This window comes from Mobula birostris, chromosome 4 (genome assembly GCF_030028105.1).
Source record: "Mobula birostris isolate sMobBir1 chromosome 4, sMobBir1.hap1, whole genome shotgun sequence".
In the NCBI taxonomy this organism is placed as follows: Eukaryota; Metazoa; Chordata; class Chondrichthyes; order Myliobatiformes; family Myliobatidae; genus Mobula; species Mobula birostris.
In genome coordinates this window covers 128,620,675-128,644,430 of record NC_092373.1, presented here as the reverse complement: position 1 = coordinate 128,644,430, position 23,756 = coordinate 128,620,675, and the positions used below count along the sequence as shown (strand labels likewise).

The window sequence follows — 23,756 nt, the reverse complement described above, 5'->3', positions numbered from 1 at the left end:
GGGAAAGTGCCTCCGTGTTGTGGTGAAAATGAACTAGATTAATTTCCTGGATTTAATGGTTTGCTTTATGTGGAAGAATTGGCCTTAATAGATATTTGGATTTCAGATAACTGAGTTGCCACTTAAGGATTTGTAGTAGATAGTGTTGGGAAAATCTTTATTTTGGTGGGGAATCTGGAGCTTAACTGGGGTAAGATAGTATTAAGATAATGGGTTTGATTATTTAAGACTGGTGAGAAAGTATTCTGCAATTCCACACCTTTATAATTTACCTGAGAGTTTATGGATGCTAAATTATTAGTTGTATACAATCTGAGCATTTTTGGCATACAAGAGAATTAAGCGTTATGGGGATTCGACAGGAAATAGAGTTGAGGTCAAAGATGAGATCAGCCGTGATCTTAATAACAAAGTATGCTTTAAAAGCTAAATGTTCATACTGTGTAGAAGCTTAGTTTTAAAATATTTTAATCAATGGAAACTTAAGGAAATCCAGAGCAATGGTTCAGTTCAAACTTCATGCGATTCAAATTTCCTATTCCATTTGTTTATGATCAAGTGTTGATAATTTAAAATAGAGGTTAGAACAGTAAATACTGTAATATCATACATGTAATCTATTTGTTATACCATAAGCTACCATTCAAGATGATTTTCAATAAAGCAGGGTAATTTAGTTCAACTGATTTTAATTTTTGTATTCATGTGATCAGCTGTACCTATGCAGTTGCTCCTAAGATCGTGTGCAATTATTTGCTACTTGTGACTCATCTAAATGGGATTGGTTCCAAAGTATTGGGAATTCTACCATATTGGACTCTTGTGACTATTTATTAGAGCATGGAATCATTTTAGTCTGCTGGGTCCAGGCCAGCTTATAGCTGCAGAATCCCAGAACCGTTCAGTTTTCCTCATTTTCTTGTAACTGTGCAACTTGCTCCCCTGTGCCATTTCATTCACTTTTAATTCTGTTGCCACTTACCCACATGTTGCTTTGCTGTAACCAATTAACTTGTATGTTTGGGATGTGTAGGAAAAATCAGAGTGAGAACATACCAATTCTGCACAAAGCATCCAAGTTCATGTTTGAACTTGGGAGCCCCGGAGCTGTTTTCACAACTACAGACTCACTTTCAATGACTCTACAGCTCATGTTCTCAGGTTTTTTTTGCGTAATTTGTCACACATTGATTGTTTGTCAGTCTTTGTATGGTTTTCTTTTCAAATTCTGTTGTATTTCTTTATTTTGTGGATGCCAGCAGGAAAATTAATCAAGGTAGAATTAGTTAACATACACTTTGGTAAATTTACTTTGACTTTGACTTTTGGCTATTGGGCAGCAGTGCTAAATGTGTCACCTGTCGCTAGTAGTAATTCAGTTTACATGTGGGTTGATTAGAAGAAGGGCTGTTTTAAGATTGAAATTACTTAAGAGTGTTGAATAAAAAGTAGAATCTTTTGTCAATTAAGCAATCTATACTTAGATTGTTTGAAGGTGGAAAAACTATTGAGGAAATTAGAGAAAATGTAGATTCTTGTGCTGTAAATCAGGGTTGTTCTCAGTTATAAGAATTATACAACACCAAAACAGGCCCTTCGGTTTAAAACATCATACTAACTAAGGAGCCATTTTACATTTTTGGATACATTCTAGATGTACAATGGTTGAGACTAATGGTGCCTCTCCCACATTTTGTTCACTTCAAATGTACTAATCTTGTATTACTGGGGTAGAAACATTCTTATAGAAACATAGAAAACCTACAGCACAATACAGGCCCTTCGGCCCACAAAGTTGTGCCAAACGTGTTCCTACCTTAGAAATTACTAGACTTACCCATAGCCGTCTATTTTTCTAAGCTCCATGTACCTATCCAAAGGTCTCTTAAAAGACCCTATTGTATCTGCCTCCGCCACCATTGCTGGCAGCCCATTCCACGCACTCACCACTCTCTGAGTGAAAAAAAACTTAACCCTGACATCTCGTCTGTACCTACTCCCCAGCAGCTTAAACCTGTGTCCTCTTGTGGCAGCCATTTCAGTCCTGTTTTCATAAGGCATGCTCCCCAATCCAGGCAACATCCTTGTAAATCTCCTCTGCACCCTTTCTATGGCTTCCACATCCTTCCTGTAGTGAGATGACCAGAACTGAGCACTACTCCAAGTGGGGTCTGACCAGGGTCCTATATAGCTGCAACATTACCTCTCGGCTCCTAAATTCAATTCCATGATTGATGAAGGCCAATACACCGTATGCCTTCTTAACTACAGAGTCAAGCTGCGCAGCTGCTTTGAGCGTCCTATGGACTCGGACCCCAAGATCCCTCTGATCCTCCACACTGCCAAGAGTCTTAACATTAATACTATATTCTGCCATCATATTTGACCTACCAGAATGAACCACTTCACACTTATCTGGGTTGAACTCCATCTGCCACTTCTCAGCCCAGTTTTGCATTCTATCAATGGCCCGCTGTAACCTCTGATAGCCATCCACTCTGTCCACAGCACCTCCAACCTTTGTGTCATCAGCAAACTTACTAACCCATCGCTCCACTTCCTCATGCAGGTCATTTATAAAAAATCACGAAGAATAAGCGTTTCAGAACAGATCCCTGAGGCACACCACAGATCACTGACCTCCATGCAGAAAATGACCCATCTACAACCACTCTTTGCCTTCTGTGGGCAAGCCGGTTCTGGATCCACAAAGCAATGTTCCCTTGGATCCCAGACCTCCTTATTTTCTCAATAAGCCTGGCGTGGGGTACCTTATCAAATGCCTTGCTGAAATCCATATACACTACATCTATTGCTCTTCCTTCATCAATGTGTTTAGTCACATCCTCAAAAAATTCAGTCAGGCTCGTAATGCATGACCTGCCCTTGACTAAGCCATGCTGACTATTCCTAATCATATTATACCTCTCCAAATGTTCATAAATCCCGCCTCTCAGGACCAAAAAAATTGCATAGCAGTCAGACCATTAAAGTAAATGGAAACAATCATTAACACTTTAAAAATACATGGAATAAACTGTTTACTGCTTACCTCTGTGTTTGCATTGTACTGTAACACAGGGTTAAGTCAATTCTTTATTTAAGTACTGTACGTTGGACAGTATACAGCAGAGAAATGTACCTTTTTGTCCTGGCAGGCCCATGTCCACTATTTTGTCCCTCACCATTAATCCCATTTACTTGCATTTAAATTAGTGAGATAGGATTTTCCCCTCCATAAAGACATGCTAACTATTCCGAATTAGTTCATGCCTTTCCAAGTATCTTGTCCCTTAGAATTTTCTCCAATAAATTGCCTAGCACTGATGGGCCTTCATCGATGGTGAAGGTTCATCGGCGTATCCCTGCTGCACTTAAGAAACACATTAGCTATCCTTTAGCGCAGAAATCTCAGGAGAAATCTCTTGCCCCAGCAACCTTCTTTGTTTCCCATACCATTCTGGGTTAGATCTCATCCCATTCCTGGAAATTTATCTAGCCTTGTGTGTTCCCAGTCATCTATAACACCTCTACTACTTTAATACTACATGCTTCAGATTATCAGTACATCCTTCCTTCTCTCCAAGTCCTCCTCCTCTGTGATGACAGAAGAATTGATTTAGGACCTCACCTGTATCCTCTGGCTCCACACACAGAATACCCCTTTGGTGTTTGTTTTTTAATATATTCAGAGAATAATTAGGCTGGTCCTTCATCTTATTTCATGGGCTCTTTTTACCCTCTTAATTTATTAACTTTCCCCTTGCACCCTCTATTCTTCAAGCGACTGGCTTGACTGTCTATGCTTAGACGTGTTATATGCTTTTATGATCAAATCTAAATAACCCTTGCCATCCAAAATTCCCTAATTTTGCCATATTTGCTTTTCATCCTCAGCAGAAGATGCTAACCCCTACTAATTATTTTAAAAATCCTTACATTTCCACTGTTGTTTAAACTGTACAAGTGTGTTCCCAGTCTGCTTTCATCAGATGCTCTATTCTTCTGCTATCAAAATGTCTCTCTAGTTCCTTTCAGTTCTCATATGCTTTAGATGTTTAGTTGAAGACCAACTTTATCCCTTTTAATAACCACCTTGAAACTTAGAATTATGATCATTCCTCTTTCTCCTCTCCCGCCCTTCTCTGGCTTCTGCCCCCTTCCTTATCAGTCTTAATGAAGGGTCTTTGCCTGAAGTATTGACTGTTCTATTCCCCTCCATAGATGCTGAGTTCCTCCAGCATTTTGTGTGTGTTGCTCAAGAGTGGCACCATCTGCAGAATCTCTTGTGATTAGAATTATAGTCAGCGTTTCCATGGAGTTCCCCAAACAACTTTTCTGTTACATGCTTGGTCGAATTTCCTAAGGTTATGTACAGCTCCTCCTTTGGCAGGACTATCTTTATTTTGTGTTTTTAAAAAAAAATAATGATGATAATCTAGAAATCCTCAAGCTCTGCTCATTTAAGCTTCTTGTGCTAAGGCAATTCAATCAGGAAGGTTTTAGACATATGATTTTGTTGTAAAATCCCTCTAGGACAATCCTTTATACCAGTGATTCACAACGGCAGCGGTTACAAGGGGAAGTAAATGTCGTTGGGGGGCATTCAAGATTCTTGATGGTGAGAGGACAGTAAGCGGCACCTTAACTTGAGGCAAGAGACCTGGCTGACCATATTAGCTCACAGCCATCATCATCGTACAATAGACATTCCTAGTTTGTGATAATTTTTAAATTTTAATTTAGCCCCAGTAATGATGGATAAATACGTACAGTGCGATCTCGATGAGTCTGAAGGCAGTGAAACCTTGAATTCTAATCTTGCTAAGAAACAGAAGCTACAGAAAGTTTGTCAGTACAATGTTACATACCTAGTGTATGGTGTATTCTTGTTAGATCAGCGACGCCCCATGTGTCTTATTTGTAATACTGTACTGTCTAATGAAGCCATGAAATTATCAAGGTTGCAAAGACACACTGAAAATGCTACTTATGATATTATTCAGTTACAGAAGATGAAAGAACCATTTGAAAAGTGTTGCACACTCGAGTCATTTGCTGAGAAAGCTGAAAATGACCTTGATGGTGGTCTCATTCCTTCTTATAACATTTCCAAAACGATAGCAATGTGTGGAAAATCCCTGCAATTGGTGGAAGATTAATAATGCCTGCTGTATCAGAAGTGCTCACCACTGATCTCAAAATGGATACCAGTATTTTAAAATCAATTGTTCTGAGTAATAACTCTGTAATTCATATTGACAAAATGAATGAAGACATTGAGTATCAACTATGCACAGAGCTACAAAAAACAGGTTTTGGGAATCAACTGGGTGAGTTAACTGTGGAAGGCAATGAGGCATTGCTAATGGCATGTGTACAATTTATCAAAAATGGAAAAGTTTATGAAGAGAGGCTCTTTTGTAAAACAGTTTAAAAACAAATATCAACAAAGAATCAATCTGTGACGAGCTCAAAATATATATTGAGGATGAAATTATTCTGATTAGGGACGTGATTTCTTGTGCAACAGATGGAGCACCATATATGACAAATCACCATGCTGGTTTAGTGGCATTTATGAAAAAATAAATTCCTGGTCTGTTTGCAAACCATTGTGTAGCTCATCATTAACATTGCGCATCAAAAAGCTCACCTTTTTTTTCAAGCATGACTCTTGTAATATCTTATCAACAAAATTAAAGCTCATCCATTAAGGAGCAGAATATGTTGACAGTTATGCCAAGACAAAGAGTGTGAATGGTTGCTGCTGCACACTGAAGCGTGATGGCTGCTGCTTAAAACTTTCACTAAGGGGAAAATCTGCAGATGCCGGAAATCCAAGCAACACACAAAATGCTGGAGGATCTCAGCAGGCCAGGCAGCATCTATGGAAAAGAGTACAGTCGACATTCAGGCCAAGACCCTTCAGCGGGACTGAACGATCTGGAAGTTCTGGCCTGGGTAATTAACCCATTTCTTTGCAAGGTGGAAGAACAAGAAGAGAGCTTGCAAGAGGAAAGTATCGAAATTCAGAATGATGATGAAGCAAAACTGCTTTTCAAAAATGTTGGCTTTTGTGGTATGTGGCTACACTGTAGTAACATATAAATATTAAAATATCTAGGAACATGAAACAAATTGTAGCAGCAGAGATGTGGTTTTTGAGGAGGATGCAAAGAATATCATGGACGAAATGAATATCTTAACGAGGATGTCATGAACAGAGCAAACACAGAAATAATGTATGAGATCATGAAAAGGCAAAGTAACTTCATTGGACATGTGATTAGGAAAGAGGAGTTAGAATGCACGGTAATTATGGGAAAGATTGAAGGGAAGAAAGCAAGAGGAAGACAAAGACAAATGATGATGGAGACAGCAGCCAGAGAACTGGAAATGAATACCAATGAATTGATCCACTTGACCCGAAACAGGAGTGTGTGGGCCATGGCAGTCAAAGCTCAAACTGGGCATGGCACCTGATGATGATGATGGCTATGCTGTCATATAAAGTTTCCTGGTCTTAAGAGAAGAATCAAACTGCTCTTCATTGCATTTCTATCCTCCTACCTTGTTGAAAGGGGCTTTGGTGCAGTGAACCACATACCCAGAAAAAACTACAGCTTACCTCTAGTTTTATCTTCCCTGCTGTATTACACCAGAGGAATGACCACAAGCAACTCCTGCACTATCTGCTTACCTGTAATGTTTGTTCATCTTTTTTTCTGGTATAACCAATTAGCTAAATATACAGTCTTATCGTAATTTCTTCATCCACACACTCCATAATCCATCTATGGATCCATCTGCTCTGTGAGTTGGCTAAATTCTATTGCCTCTAGATACCTATTCAAAGGCAGTGATATATTTGCATTTACAGTTCTGTGCAAAAGTCTTGGGTACAAATGTATAGCTAGGGTGCTTAAGACTTGCACAGCATTGTAGTAATTTAATGTATAGCACTGTACTGCTGCCACAAAAAGAAACCAGATTCATGACACATGGATGATAAACCTGATTCTGATATGGGTCTAATGTGGACTGAGAGTGAGAAGGGGGACATGGAGAGGGGAATCGTGGAAAAGAGGGGAGAGAGTGGGAATCACCAGAGGCATATTCTATAATGATCAATAAACCAGTTGTTTGGAATCAGATTACCTTGCCTGGTGTCTCAGGGCTGGGTGTGCCACGCCCCTCCTGCTGTACTCCATCCTTGCCATTCTCAACGTCCTTTGCTCCTGTCAAATTTACAAACTTGCTCTCCGCTCCATGTTGACAAGCACAGTACAGTGCAAAAATCTTAGGCAACCTTGGTGTGAGTGTGTGTGTGTGTACATACGTGTACATGCACGGATGTATCTAAGACTTTTGCACAGTAGTACATGTTTCAAGTAAGTATGCCAAATGTAATTGTGAAACTTTTGAGGTTGGGTTGCATCTGTCTTCTGTAGTCTCACCTGTAAGCAGTTTAATTTATCAAGAAATGCTAAATGTGCTGTGACTTGTAAAGAATTTAACAAACTCTGAATAGAACATTTGATTTGATCCTGATGACATTGAAAGAACGTTTGTCTGCATATAAAAAGTGAAATCTGCAATGAGAATATTGTTCTAAATATTTTGGAGAAAGGCAACTTTAGTACTTGCATTTTTAGTTGAGTTTTAAGTTGCTATCTAGTATGTCCATTTTAATTTCAAAGCAACTGCATGTTTCAGAATCACTGGTTTGTAATTCCTTTGGAGCATGTGAGTATGCATGTTATGGTGTCTACAAAATGTATTATACAAATTAAAGCCATTTTTATATGCAAACTTACTTGTAAGCAAAGTCAGTGTCCTGATTTCAGTTAACTCTATTCTTCCTTTGGTATATGTTCCTAACTGGTAAACAGATGTATTTATAGTTGACTAACATAGTAAGTGTGACCTTTAGTTGTAGTCAGGGTACTTGTAGCCGATTCTTCTGTTTCTGCAAGGGCATTTCCTTATTCACAAATTAGTTGTAGTCAGGCTACTTGTAGCAGATCTTAATGTTCCTACAAGGACACTTCCCTTGTTCACAAGGGATGTATCCTTGACTCTGACCTTTTTACATGTATTTGTAATCTCTTCCTGCCATATGAACTGCTTGTGTTTATTTATCTAATTCCTAATCTCTGGAATTCACCTTGAACCATGCTGCATTTCCATCTACCTCATGATCTTTAAAATATACATCTTGATTGTGCTATTTTTAAACTATCCTCTTCTAGCTTGGTATAACTGCTGTCAAGCACCTCGTTGCTTATGTACATTGATGCCATGCTCACTGGAAAGCAAGGCCCTTGTAATTTTACTTTAATTGTTGAATTTGGATTTGCCTTTTAAATTGGATAGATGATTTAAACAAAGAATTCAAAGAAAAAAAAACTGTCTCCATTACTTCATAAATGCTGTGGCAAAAGGCCAAATGTGGAAATGTAGATGCTGAACACATCTGTGTTTTAACTGGGTCTTAAAGATGCTGTCACGTGTTTAAGAGAAAGGAGAGAAGGGAATTCGAGAAGGGCGCTTGACTCTCACTACCTATTTCTCAGCTATCCTTGTCCTTGCTTTCCCATAGCAGGCAATGAAATTCAATATAAATTTCTCCCACTTATTGCAACCTCCCCCAGTTTTGATCTTCCTCTGTTGCTTTTGGCTGACATGGCATGCTGTCTATTCATAGAATTTGAGTGTGCCTTCCTTCAGTGAGCTTAACAGGTTGGGTTGGGTCATTTATCTGTTAAAATGAGTTTTTCATTTTAAAATAAACTAATCATAAATGTGTACATGTACAGAAGGAAAAACAAGTGAGTCTATATGCTTAGTGTCATTCAAGTAACACCTGTGTAAGTTGAAACATTTTATTGTTAAACCATCAGTTTTTGTTAACACCCATTTTAACTCTATCTAGCACCTTAAAAGAATAAAATATTCCAGGCTGCTTTCCAGCAACATTAACCAGTGAAATTAAACTTCTAAGGCAAATGATCTTGGAACAAGTCATAAGTTTTAAGAAACTTTTTGGAGAGATCCAGAAATAGATTTATAGTTCAGATAAAGCAACTGAAAGACCTGCTGATAACACTGGACAACAATTTATTTTGAAAGTGTTGTTTCCTCAGAATTTTGTTTTGTTTGTGACTTGAAGTTGAACACAAATACAATATCAGGCTACTTGTATCATGTAGGAATTTGGAGCAACAAATTAACTTTTATTGGAAGTACTGCGTTTAATTGCATAACGGTGCAGATGCTTTGCAATAGTACAACTAAGCTAAAATGTTTTGTTAATGATTTTTGTTTGTACTCAGTATCTGAGGCTTCTTGCTTAAGTGTCCAGCAATAATCAGCCAGCATTGACGGATTCCAGTTGCCCTGATACCGTTGGTCCATGACCACAATGACCTGGTGAAACCTATCACCATTCTCGTCACTGACAGTGCCAAGATTTGCAGGGAAGATGTCTAAATAGGAATGCAGAAAATTAATCTATAGTGACATGTTGCAATTCATGCGTGAAGCATGTTGTCAACCGCCTGCACATAGTTTGGTGACTCTACAGTTGCCAAGAAAATTTACAGCAACATCCTTGAATGCTTTCTATGTGTTTTTCCTCCAGTACCATTGGAAGTTCTTTGAATTGCCTGCCATTGATGAACTGTTTGTGTGGACCAACGAAAATGCCTTATCAGTTATTCTGACTTGAATTATGAATTGAAGTAACAAGTATAAATTATTTTAAAAAATAACGTGATAGGGAAATTTCATGGTGTTTTTCATGATCATCAGCCCATAATCCATGATACACCCCAAAGTATTCAGGAAACAAAACCTTTGTTGTCCTGTGTAATGGAGGAGTACAGAACGTTATGGGCTAAGAACACTACATGTCAGGAAGGGTGCTATACTGGCAGAATTTGATAATAAAGATGGGAACTTTCAAATTGGTACACTGCTGAATTGGGAGCCATGCTAATGTGATTAATTGTTAATTATGACTGTTAGTAATGACAATTTTACTTTAGTGACTTGTAGTTTGCTCAGAGACAACTTACAAAAACTTTGAAGACGGGATACTTTGCAAGCAGTAGAGGCCAGGAGATAATGTCAAGAATAATGGCACTGAGCCTGGCTCTGCAGTGCAGAAGGGAGGGGGGAAAAGAGGAGAGCAGTAGTGATAGGGGACTCGATAGTTAGAGGTGCAGATAGGAGGTTCTGTGGTCGTGACAAGGAATCCAGGATGGTTTGTTGCCTCCCGGGTGCCAGGGTCAAGGATGTCTCTGATCGATTGCATGACATTCTGAAGTGGGAGAGTGAACAGCCAGATGTCATGGTGCACATCGGAACCAATGACATAGCAAGGAAGAGTGAGGAGGTCCTGGAGAGTGAGTATAGAGAGCTTGGTAGGAAGTTGAAAAGCAGGACCTCGAGGGTGGTAATCTCAGGATTGCTACCTGTGCTACATGCCAGTGAGGGTAGGAATAGGATGCTCTGGAGGATGAACAAGTGGCTGAGGAACTGGTGTAGGGAGCAGGGTTTCAGATTTCAGGATAATTGGGACCTCTTCTGGGGCAGGTGGGACCTGTACAAGAGAGACGGGTTACACTTGAACTACAGGGGGACCAATATCCTTTCAGGGAGGTTTGTTAATGCTGTTGGGGAGGCTTTAAACTAGATTTGCAGGGGGATGGGAACCAGAGTGCCAGAGCTGACAGTGTGGCTGGGGTGAAAATAAATGATGTTAAAAGTTCAAGCAAATCCGCTAATAGAAAGGTTGTGAGTGGTGGTAAAAATCTTCTGAGGTGTATATATTTCAATGCTAGGAGTATTGCGGGGAAGGCGGATGAGTTGAGGGTGTGGATTGACACGTGGAATTATGACGTTATAGCAGTTAGTGAAACTTGGCTACAGGAGGGGCAGGACTGGCAGCTTAATATTCCAGGGTTCCGATGTTTCAGATGTGATCGAGGTAGAGGAATGAAAGGTGGAGGAGTAGCATTGCTTGTTAGGGAAAATATTACAGCAGTGCTGAGACCGGACAGATTAGAGGGCTTGTCTACTGAGTCCTTATGGGTGGAGCTGAGAAACAGGAAAGTTATGGCCACATTAGTGGGATTGTATTACAGACCACCCAATAGTCAACGAGAATTGGAAGAGCAAATCTGCAGAGAGAGATAGCAGGCAACTGCAGGAAACATAAAGTTGTGGTGGTAGGAGATTTTAATTTTCCATATATTGTTTGGGTCTCCCATACTGTTAGGGGTCTAGATGGTTTAGAGTTTGTAAAATGTGTTCAGGAAAGTTTTCTAAATCAATATATAGAGGGACCAACTAGAGGGGATGCAATATTGGATCTCCTGTTAGGAAACGAGTTAGGACAAGCAACAGAAGTCTGTGTAGGGGAGCACTTTGGTTCCAGTGATCATAACACCATTAGTTTCAAGTTGATCATGGACAAGGATAGATCTGGCCCTAGGGTTGAGGTTCTTAACTGGAAGAAGGCCAAATTTGAAGAAATGAGAAAGGATCTAAAAAGCGTGGATTGAGACAGGTTGTTCTCTGGCAAGAATGTGATCGGTAGGTGGGAAGCCTTCAAAGGAGAAATTTTGAGAGTGCAGAATTTGTATGTTCCTGTCAGGATTAAAGGCAAAGTGAATAGGAATAAGGAACCTTGGTTCTCAAGGGATATTGCAACTCTGATAAAGAAGAAGAGGGAGTTGTATGACATGTATAGGAAGCAGGGAGTAAATAAGGTGCTTGAGGAGTATAAGAAGTGCAAGAAAATACTTAAGAAAGAAATCAGAAGGGCTAAAAGAAGACATGAGGTTGCCTTGACAGTCAAAGTGAAGGATAATCCAAAGAGCTTTTACAGGTATAATAAGAGCAAAAGGATTGTAAGGGATAAAATTGGTCCTCTTGAAGATCAGAGTGGTCGGCTATGTGCAGAACCAAAGGAAATGGGGGAGATCTTAAATAGGTTTTTTGCATCTGTATTTACTAAGGAAACTGGCATGAAGTCTATGGATTTAAGGGAAACAAGTAGTGAGATCATGGAAACTGTACAGATCGAAAAGGAGGAGGTCCTTGCTGTCTTGAGGAAAATTAAAGTGGATAAATCCCCGGGACCTGACAGGGTGTTCCCTCGGACCTAGAAGGAGACTAGTGTTGAAATTGCAGGGGCCCTGGCAGAAATATTTAAAATGTCGCTGTCTACAGGTGGGGTGCCGGAGGATTGGAGAGTGGCTCATGTTGTTCTGTTGTTTAAAAAAGGATTGAAAAGTAATCCGGGAAATTATAGGCCAGTAAGTTTAACGTCAGTAGTAGGTAAGTTATTGGAGGGAGTACTAAGAGACAGAATCTACAAGCATTTGGATAGACAGGGACTTATTAGGAAGAGTCAACATGGCTTTGTGCGTGGTAGGTCATGTTTGACCAATCTATTGGAGTTTTTTGAGGAGGTTACCAGGAAAGTGGATGAAGGGAAGGCAGTGGATATTGTCTACATGGACTTCAGTAAGGCCTTTGACAAGGTCCTGCATGGGAGGTTAGTTAGGAAAATTCAGTCGCTAGGTATACATGGAGAGGTGGTAAATTGGATTAGACATTGGCTCAATGGAAGAAGCCAAAGAGTGATAGTAGAGAATTGCTTCTCTGAGTGGAGGCCTGTGAGTAGCGGTGTGCCACAGGGATCAGTGCTGGGTCAATTGTTATTTGTCATCTATATCAATGATCTGGATGATAATGTGGTAAATTTGGATCAGCAAATTTGCTGATGATACAAAGATTGGAGGTGTAGTAGACAGTGAGGAAGGTTTTCAGAGCCTGCAGAGGGACTTGGACCGGCTAGAAAAATGGGCTGAAAAATGGCAGATGGAGTGTGAGGTATTGCATGTTGGAAGGACAAACCAAGGTAGAACATACAGGGTTAATAGTAAGGCACTGAGGAGTGCAGTGGAACAGAGGGATCTGGGAATGCAGAAACAAAATTCCCTAAAAGTGGCATCACAGGTAGATAGGGTCGTAAAGAGAGCTTTTGATACATTGGCCTTTATTAATGAAAGTATTGAGTATAAGAGCTGGAATGTTATGATGAGGTTCTATGAGGCATTGGTGAGGCCGAATCTGGAGTATTGTGTTCAGTTTTGGTCACCAAATTACAGGAAGGATATAAATAAGGTTGAAAGAGTGCAGAGAAGGTTTACAAGGATGTTGCCGGGACTTGAGAAACTCAGTTACAGAGAAAGGTTGAATAGGTTAGGACTTTATTCCCTGGAGCGTAGAAGAATGAGGGGAGATTTGATAGAGGTATATAAAATTATGATGGGTATAGATAGAGTGAATGCAAGCAGGCTTTTTCCACTGAGGCAAGGGGAGAGAAAAACCAGAGGACATGGGTTAAGGGTGAGGGGGGAAAAGTTTAAAGGGAACATTAGGGGGGGCTTCTTCACACAGAGAGTGGTGGGAGTATGGAATGAGCTGCCAGACGAGGTGGTAAATGCGGGTTCTTTTTTAACATTTAAGAATAAATTGGACAGATACATGGATGGGAGGTGTATGGAGGGATATGGTCTGTGTGCAGGTCAGTGGGACTAGGCAGAAAATGGTTCGGCACAGCCAAGAAGGGCCAAAAGGCCTGTTTCTGTGCTGTAGTTTCTATGGTTCTATGGTTCTATATTCTTGGGTTGATGAATTTCTTGCTCTGTCTTTTTCTCATTTGCCTCCTTGGTTTATTAATTATTGTTTCTACTATTTTAATCACTGAAGTATGGTTGTGATCTTCTTTTGGGCAGAATAAGTGGCTTTAATTTGAGATTAGACCAAATCTTGGTGCAGCTGGCAGATTCTGTCAAACACCTGTGAAAATCCATTGTTTTTGAGGAGGAGGAAATTATATGAGAAGGAGAATTCCACATGGAATGTTCCCTTGAGTATTATGCAACAATGGAAAAATGTAATGGCACAACCTGTCATTTCAAGGATATCTTCCATAAATATTTCCTTTGTTCTTAATGCAAATTAAATCCCATTATACCAGAAAGTTCACATGGATCACAATATCATGCTAGCTAATTAGCTCTGGAACATATTTTTCCTTTTAACATTGCTCATTGCAGCCTCACTTTATAGTGATGATTGCCCAGCCTGTTTATGTAAATAGCTATCACATTTTTTTTTAAACTGTGCTAGAAAGTAGAACTTTTGACAAATCTTAGCAATGTATGTGGTGGATTTGTAACTTCAGCACTGTAAAAGTCATCATGGCACAAGCATCCAATGCTGAGGGTGTTAACTCATCAGATAGGAGGCAATCATTGTCTGCTGAAAGGCACTTTAAAAGCCTTCTAAACTGTTATTCTCTCCTTTGATATGAGCACCCATCCTACAGAAACCTATTTGTGTAAGCAAACCACCACTCCTATCGAACAAGAAGTCAAAGTGGCCACATTTCTACTCAACGCTTCAAATAAATGGTAGCACTACTGAGATCCTAAGTCTTAGTGTAGAGTATGTTACAAATCTACAGCTTTAACGCTCCCATCTGGGAAGGGATGATCAGGGCTATCTTCAAGGATGGACAAGGTAGATTGAGAGGTCGTGTATCTGTTGTTTTATTAGGAGAAGCGAACAGTAGTGTCATAATAGCAGGATAGAAGCTATTCCTGAGTATGTTGATTCATGTATTCAGGCTTTTGGAATTTGATGCCCATGAATCCACAACAGCATGCAAGACTTCACCCTAACTGGTAGATGTACAGCAGAACCAGTCTTGGCAAAGACTGGTGTCAGTCAAGGCTACATCATTGCACAAAATGTCTTGATTTTGTCTCCAATGTACTTCTTGAGAGAGAATTGAGAGAGTTAATCATGAGAATTTCAGAAGTTGTTCAATCAACTGTAGTTCAGAATCCAAACTTCAGTAGTTGAACAGCAGTATGCAGATAATGGTTCCTTGTATCTCAAGAGGCTGAGCTGAAACCTTTGATAACATTTTCACTCAAGCATATGAGAGCCTTACACTTGGTCTGCAGGAGAGAGCCCTTTTCCAAACTGCCCGTGCTGCAAGTGATTTTCCAGAAGAAGTCCAGCTCTGCTATCAGCTGTGAACTCGCGAGAACCTCTGGAACCCAAGTATACCCACCTACAATCAAGAGAAGGCTTGCCAGAAGTGGGTACAAAGCCAAGAGACTCACCTATGCACAAGAACACAAGGACTGGGGTGCTGGACAATAGCAGCAAGTGTTCTGGACTGAGTGTTCTGCAAAGGCATAGTGAATAGTCTGTGAAGTAAGTAGAATTATCCTTGTAAGGCAGTGATGTTTGCATGCCTAAATCTCTGGCCAAGATGGGCAAAGGTTTTCTATGAAGTGTGCAGCCTTATTGACTAGTCTTTAAAAGAAGCAGACCTATGAAGCAACTGGCTGACAATATCCCTTCGGCTGCTGAGGAGACAATGATTTGCTTTACTAAACTGGAGAAAGTAGATCAAGAATTGGCACAGGTGAATGTAAAGAATTCTTATTTTGACAAAAATATATAGGATCTGTTACACTGGTCTAAGAAACACAGTAAAAAGGAAAGGTACGTCACATCTGGAGTTTCTCCGGTCAGCGGACGATTTCTCTCCACGCCTCTCTGACGTAGTGGGGAACCGCATACGAAGCAAGTTACAGCAGTGGTTTTCCATTGCCTTCTGCCGGGTGAGTTTCCAAAGAGATCACCAGCTCGTAACCCAACACGGATGAAAAGCGTGCAGGGGAGCCGGCCGGATTCGAACTCGGCACCTTTTGTCCCGAAGTCTGGCACTGATGCCACTACGCCTCCAGCTGGGTCAAGAAACACAGTATTAGCAAAAATTTTTTTTGAGCTAAAAAGCAGTAGCATAAGGTACTTCACTGTTAGATTACACCAAGTGATTTTTGGGTACAGTTTTACTGGTGTCGTTTGAGAATTTGTAAATGGACCAAAAACAGTAGGAATCCACAGGCTATAATTACTTTGTGTCCCAGGGAATCAATAGCCCAGCTGTACTCAATCTATATTATTGATTTGGATGAGGATATCAAATGTGATGAGGAATGTAGATGAAGTGAATGGACAAATATATGGAATTTAGTGTGGGACGGGGGAAATCTGAGATCATTCTCCATTTGATAAATAATCAAAGGTTGTGTTCTGAGGGTTCTATGTGTATGCATAGTACTGAAAATTAACATGCAGATTCAGCAGCAATTTGAAAGGTAAATGGTATGTTGTTTACTAAAGGATTTGAGTATATGGACATTGTACAAAAGTGAGACTTGGTCTGGAAAATCTTTTGCGTCTGCTTTCCCTGTCTAAGGAAGCACATATTTGTGGTAGAAGTAAGGAATGTAGCTGAGATTCACTGGATTGATCCCTGGGATTTGGGAGTTTTGTTTGAGATGAGATTAAGTGAACTGGAACTATGTTCTCTAGAACATAGGTGAATGACAAATGATCTCATATAAGACTTTATTTTTATGGACTTAACAGGATAGATGCAGAATTAGTATTTCTTCTTGTTTGAGGTGTCTGGAAGCAAGGTCAGCCATTTGGGGCAGTTGAAATGAAATTTATTAATTGACTGAGCACTGAATCTTTGGAGTCTTCTATCCAGAGGGGCTATAGTTGCTGACCAAATTCAGTAGGTTAATAGATTTTTCTAAGGTAACCAAGGTATTCTGGATAAGATAATGGAAATTGATGGTGAGGTAAAAGTTCAGCCATAACATTGAATGGGCTGGTAGGCATGAGCAACTGCACAACCCACAACTGTATCTACAGAACTGTGTTGAAGTCTCAGGTACATTTAAAAAAATCTATAAGAAAAGATGCTTTCTCAAGTAAGAAAATGAAAAGTACCTAAATATCAAAAATTATTGTGAAGAGTAAACGGAAAAATCTAAATAAAATCAATATTTGGTGTGACCACCCTTGGCCTTTAAAACTGTATCAATTCTTTTAGGTCACTGTTGTGCATTTCTGTAAGCAGAAAACTGCACAATACAAACCAGAAAATCACCATGTTTTGGGTTTCTGTTTGTGATTTTGATTGGGGCAAACTGGCTCTGTGGCCTGTAGTTTAACGAATGACACAGCATTAGGTTGGACTGAGCGAACTGAACATTCCTGGACTATTTTTATGACTTTGTAGTTTGATGTCTTATACTTTTTTTTGCTCATTTTTTTGTTGTTTGCGCAATTTGTTCCATGTGCATTGGGGAGGTTGATTTTCTTTGAACGGGTTCCATGGTTTTCTTTGTCCCGTGGCTGTCTGTGGGGAGGACAGATCTCAGGGTTGTATACTGTATACATACTTTGATAATAAATGTACCTTGAATCTTTGAGCTTGAAGATCAGCCGGTAGGTTGTTCCAAGCATTTTAGAGAACTTGCCACAGTTCTTCTGCAGACTTTTGTATGTCTCGCCTACTTTGGTCTTTCCAGGTAATCCCAGACAGCCTCAATGTTGAGATCAGGACTCTGTAGAGGCCATACCATCTGTTGTGGAACTCCTTGTTGTTTTTACTGAAGATAGTTCTTTAAGGCCTCGGCCACGTGTTTGGGGTCATTTTCCTGCTGTAGAGGTTAATTTGGGATGGATCAAATGCCTCCTTGATGATATTGCATGATGGATGAGAGTCTGCTTATACTGGCCATTGAGGATTCCATTAATTCTGACCAGATCATCAACCCCGCTTGTAGAAATGTTGCCCCATACCTGCAGAGAACCTCCTCCATGCTTCACTGTTGGCTGCAGACACTCATCCATGTAGCACTTATCAACTCTTCTACGTACAAACTGCTTCCTGTTTGAGCCGGAAATTTCAGATTTTGATTTGTCAGTCCAGAGCACTTGTTGCCATTGTTCAACACTCCAGATCTTGGGTGAATCTCTTGGCTTTGTTACCACTTCTGACAAGACTTTTCTGGACTGTAGAGGGATGTACTTGGGTTCCAGTGCTTTCTGTGAGTGAGTTCAGACCTGATAGTAGTGCTGGATTTCTTCTGATTAGAAAGTACGTCAGCTTGATGTATCTCAGCTGCACTCAGTTTCCATGGCTGACCACCACGTTTCTGGTTTTCAGCCATGCTCGTTTCTTCATGCTTCAGAAGAGCTTGAACAGCATGTTCTGAAACTCCAGTCTGCCCTGAAATTTCAGGAGAGACCTTGCTGGTACAGGATGACCACCTTGTATCTTGTTGCTATGCTCACTCTTGCTGTGGTGTAAGAATTGATGATTTGAAGGTTAAACGGTCATGTCTGCCACACTCTCACCTTTTCAGTTTGGTTGTCCTTCACTAGTTTGATTCATCCTACACCCGTTTCTGTTTCAGTTAATTAGTTTAGTTCATTTTATGTCATCGATCATAGCATCCCGTTTGTCATCTTTATTTAATCAAGCACTGGGCTATATATCTACAAAGTCATCAAGCTATTATCTGAAAAGGCGGGAGGAGAAGATGGTGGTGCGCCTGCGTGTGCGCAGCCCTCCGGTGAAAAGTGATATCGTATCTGTTAAATAGGGGCTGTTGACAATTCTGATTTGATGGAGAATGGACGTGAAAGCACAGAGGAACATCTAGAGAAATTCCTGAAACGCCTGTTCGCTGCTGCTGTTACTGTGTGGTCGGGAATCTTTCAAAGGGTAGACCTCAAACTCCCCGGTCTTGCCTGCTTTTGGCGACCGAGAAGGAAGTCGAATCATTCGGACAGAGATGGCGCTCAGTACCTGGTGGCGGAGAGCTGATCAGAGCTTGAAGTTTTCGGATGACTCGGAGTCGGATTGTGGTCAGCATGGCAGGGAGAGTTTTTCTTCCTTCTCCCGTCTGCGTGAGATGTGGGACATTTGAGAAACTTTGAACTTTTACTGTGCTCATGGACTTCTTCATCAAGTTATAGTATTGTGCACTGTTGTAACTATATGTTATAATTATGTGGTTTTGTCAGTTTTTTTCAGTCTTGGTCTGTCCTGTGTGTTGTGATATCACACAGGAGGAAATAATGTATCATTTCTTAATGCATGCATTACTAAATGACAATAAAAGAGGACTATGTGTCTTCATAACCTAGAAGTGGTTTATTAACTTTATAATAAAATAAACATCTAAAACAAAATTTGTATATAAAAAAAACTAGGGTGCCTAAGACTTTTGCACAGCACTGTACATCAAGTGACCAATAGTGATCTGATCTTAAGCCTTCTCAGATTTTTTTTTACTGCATGACACAAGACATTTTAAGAGTAGTATCTGGATTCTGCATCTTGTATCATTTCTGCAAATAAACTAATGCCAAAATTGATGGGTGGGAGCATTTGTTGCATGACTACTCATATTTTTGGACAGGAGTTTTACTGTTTTCCTGTTTTTATTTAAAAAAGGTTATCTAAAAAGGTTTAAACGGTTCCCTCTGCTGGACAATCCTCTCTCTTATCTGTCTGTCTATTGCAGAGTGGGCACTTCTGTCCCTTTGAGCCACACTGCCCCAGCAACCTCCAACAAACCCAATTAAACCTAACCTAATCACGGGACAATTTACAATGACCAATTACCTTACTAACTGGTACGTGTTTGGACTATGGAAGGAAACTGGAGCACCCAGGGAAGGAGGTACAGACTCTTTACAGACGGCGCTGGAATTAAACACTGAAGCACCATGAGCAGTAATAGCATCGCGCTAACTGCTTTGCCACAGTGGTGTCCTTTAGAACCTTGTGACCGAGTTGCCTTTGATTGAGAGGCAATACTTTGCTATAATTTGGCTTGAAGGCATGACGTGTGTGAAGATCAAAACAGATATTTTAAATTATTGAAAATCTAGTTTTGCTGCACAATTCTGAAGCTGCTAAATGTGCAAGCGTTCTTTGATTTGAGCTTTTGTTCCAGATTAGGAGTATTCCAGAAATCCAGCAATGTCTGCTTCTAAAGCAAAGTTTGTAAATTAAATTTTGTGAGAATAAATTTAGTTTGTTCTGGTTTATATTTCTTGAGTCAGCAAGGGGAACATTTAGATTGAAGAGTAGTTGATTATTTTGAAGGTGTTCGGAGATGGTCTCTTGGGGTGAAGGATGACTGCTTCAAGAGCAAGTTGAGTCAGATTATGGTATATCCAGCTAGATGCTGCCAAGTAACGAAGCTGGGCTAGTTTAAAATATGAAAACAATGAACAGGAGATCAACATCACTCACGATTGCGGTTACCAAACTTGATTAACCGTATTTCCCAGATGCACACAAGTGTTCTTGCTATGTAGTTATTCTAAATTGCAAGTCTTACTGCAGTACTCTACTAAATATTTCAATGACCAACGATGTCAGTTAATGGCTCTACATATTAGAAAGTATATACATATCAGTTGTCTGACTTATCTTTTGTGGGAGTCGGTCAGGTTTGTGGGGCTGAAGTGCAACTCGAACTTGAAGAACAACCTCTTCAAAATATTGTACTCAAACGGTCTGCGGCTTCTTGTGTTTCATTTAATTATGAAAGATGACTCTTCCAGGTCACTGTTTTCTGTCAACTAACTTTAAAATCTGTTGCCTGAGACCCCTCTGTCCACCTTGGACCCCTGAAATAAAGGGGGTGGGTTCACTTGTAGATACACCTTCACTTGCTGCCTGATGGCAGAATGAACTATCATGGCATGCTCAGACAGCTGACAAAAACAAAGCATTGGCAAATATGCAGGAGCAGTCTATAGGAAATATTAGTGTTATCTAGACAGGGCCACCCTAGACAACACTGCCCTCTTTGCTGTTCCCCTGCTGCCTTGAATAAAAGTACAATTTGACATGAGAGACATATTTTACTGCTAGAGTTTTGATTTTAATTTTTTGATTTCTTGTGACTTGTATCAACTTTTCAGTCTTTGGAGTTGCTTGGTATATTTGAACTGGGATTTGTAATTATAAATGCCAATATTCTTGCTTTCAGAAAACCCATTACTTTTACTGTGTTTTGGCACTATTAGATGAGTATAGCTGCAGTTTTGTGCTTGCTTGACAGTCCACTTTTTTATTGGAAGATTCTGTGATTTGGTATTTTATTTTGGTCAATCTGATTGCTTATCTTCATTGACACATCTAAATTTAACAAAAGAATTGCAGTGCTGTCCTTTTGGGGAAAAATGTTTTATTTCTCTCCTCGAATCTTACTTTGAAAGGGTGATGTTGATACACTGAATGGGTAAAGCTTGGGTTGTTAGAAAATTGAGTAACTATCAAATAAAAAAAACTGAGAGTGAATGCTAATGTAAAATAATACAGAATAAATCCTGAGAACTATGTGCACTGACTGATTTGGTTTTGCATTCTTTGGTTTGCTTAATACTATAAGGTAAGCAGATATAAAACAGAAAGGAGAGAAAAAAAATATTCCTCGTGATTGTTTCTCAGCCATGGGCAATGTTGCATTTTTTTGGTGAAAGTGCACTCATTGCTTAACTGCTGGTCCCCTCTGATTAGAGAGGAAAAATACTGCTGAAATCTGCCCTTGCATTTATTTGAAATATTTTAAATTTTTATGCAGTATTTCAATTATTAGGGCTTTTTTGGAGTCAAAGATGATGGGATGGTAGGCAGGTACTCCTTTTGCACCTACATGTAAACTAATATATTTTGTGTTTGAGTAGTCGTGTTGACTTTTAAAAATACTGCTTCAAAAAACAATCATTAGGACAAATGAAGTTTGTACGAGTACAATTATATTTTTCCAGAATGTTAATTTGACAAGTACAATTTGTTTACTGGAATCAAAATGCAACTCAAATTTAATTATTGAAAGTAGAGTCTCATTGAATCTTTGATTCTACCATTCCATCCTTGTTAGCAAAAATATAAACCAAAAGTGAGGCCCATATAATAGTAGGGAAAATGACTTTGAAATTGTGCTTAAAATAGTCAGGGTGGGAGTGAATGTAGAGTTAATTTTGAACTAATTTCTTAATCTAACTTTTTGCTCTTATTTTTTCATAGATCCGGAAGAAAATTACCTGAATACATTCCAAAACCGATTCAAGATTCTTTTACCCTGTGGATTTTAAACTGGACTTTTAGGGACAATCCTGCTGAAACAGAGTTCATATCTTAGGATTGGTTTGATGCCCAAAATAATATTCTTTTTTAAAATACTTCAGAACTACTGTTGATCTCTTAAAACACAATAGCAACCCTGCTATTAGTTTCAAAACTGGTTGAGATGACTACAATGGCAAGTTTATTCTCATTCACCAGCCCGGCTGTGAAACGCCTACTGGGCTGGAAGCAAGGAGATGAGGAGGAAAAGTGGGCTGAAAAAGCAGTTGATGCATTGGTGAAAAAACTCAAAAAGAAGAAGGGAGCCATGGAAGAGCTAGAGAAGGCATTAAGCAGTCCTGGTCAACCAAGTAACTGTGTCACTATTCCTCGGTCTCTAGATGGTCGCCTTCAGGTGTCGCATCGAAAGGGCCTTCCACATGTTATTTACTGTCGTGTATGGCGTTGGCCAGACCTTCAAAGTCATCATGAACTGAAGCCATTAGAATGTTGTGAATTTCCATTTGGCTCAAAGCAGAAAGAAGTCTGCATTAATCCATATCACTATAAGCGAGTAGAAAGTCCTGGTAGGTGGCTAAGAAAATGTGTATCTTGGATAATGTTAGCTCCTTGAAAGCATGTAATAAGATGAAAAATGCACTACCAGATTGTGTTCCCTCTCCCCTTCTCTATTGGAAATGATTATCTGAACCAGATCTAGTCTTTGCCAGTTACATTTATTTTTTTCACAAGACTTTTAATTATCATTTTGTATGGTTTATTAAAAGATATGTCAAGCCTTGCAGTGCTATGGGAGCAATTGCAGAATCACTGCTGTGATTCAAAAACAGCTCATCTACCATTTTGTCAGGGTTAGTAAGGGAATACTGACCTTGTGATATCCAGATCCTTCCACTGAATAAAAAGTGTCATGGGGGTAAAACTGCTTCTATGATTAAATTGGGCAATTCTTAAATTTACTTGGGCTACATGATATTTTACCTCTGACCTTTTTCTATATAATGAGGCAAAGTTTCCAAATTAATTTCAATGAAAATCTCCTGGAAACCTTCAACTGAAGATATGAGTTATTTTTACATTTCCCCCAAGTTTAGAAGGATGTGCAGGAGAGCACCTGAAAGCTGTTTAGATACTTGCGGTGTAATACAAGGTTAAACAAGTTGCAGTGGTCCTTCCAATTGCAATTAATTCCATTATAAGAAATGACATTATTTAATTTCTTGAAAATAAAATTATATAAATGGCTCAAACAGCCTTGTTAGAAAATCCTTAGCATTGTCCGAGTTAACCATATATTTTATTTGTGGTTATTTATTTTTATATGTAGTTACCTGTGTACTGTGAGTATTTGAAATGAGATATCTTGGTCTAATATACGTTCACCACTGTTTACTGGAAACTGAATGAATGCATTTTAGCTACAAGTAGATCTCTGCACTGACCACTTGATTTGTGTTATTTTTAGCAACTAAGTTGGGACGTAATCTTAAAATACAAGCAATGAATGAGAGTAGCCTTGTTCAAAGGAACCTCAAGTTCTGCGTACAACACTAGTTGGCTGAATTTAAATATTTGTGCTGATTTGGTTGTTGTGTAAGATTTTCTGGGTTTCGATGGAGATCTTCTGGAAATCATCTATTTGGCATTACAGATTGGATTAAGATAGCACTGTGGG

At 39.5% G+C, this 23,756-nt stretch overlaps 1 protein-coding gene across 2 annotated transcripts in view; it reads left to right on the top strand.

The window, feature by feature from the left end:
• Nucleotides 1-23,756, top strand: part of smad1 (SMAD family member 1) — a 103,219-nt gene that overhangs the window by 20,531 nt on the left and 58,932 nt on the right. For both annotated transcript variants that reach the window (XM_072256026.1, XM_072256027.1), the window contains exon 2: nucleotides 22,022-22,647. In XM_072256026.1, the coding sequence (XP_072112127.1) occupies nucleotides 22,245-22,647 (403 nt within the window). In that variant the 5' untranslated portion in view covers nucleotides 22,022-22,244. The remainder of the gene's footprint in view (nucleotides 1-22,021; nucleotides 22,648-23,756) is intronic.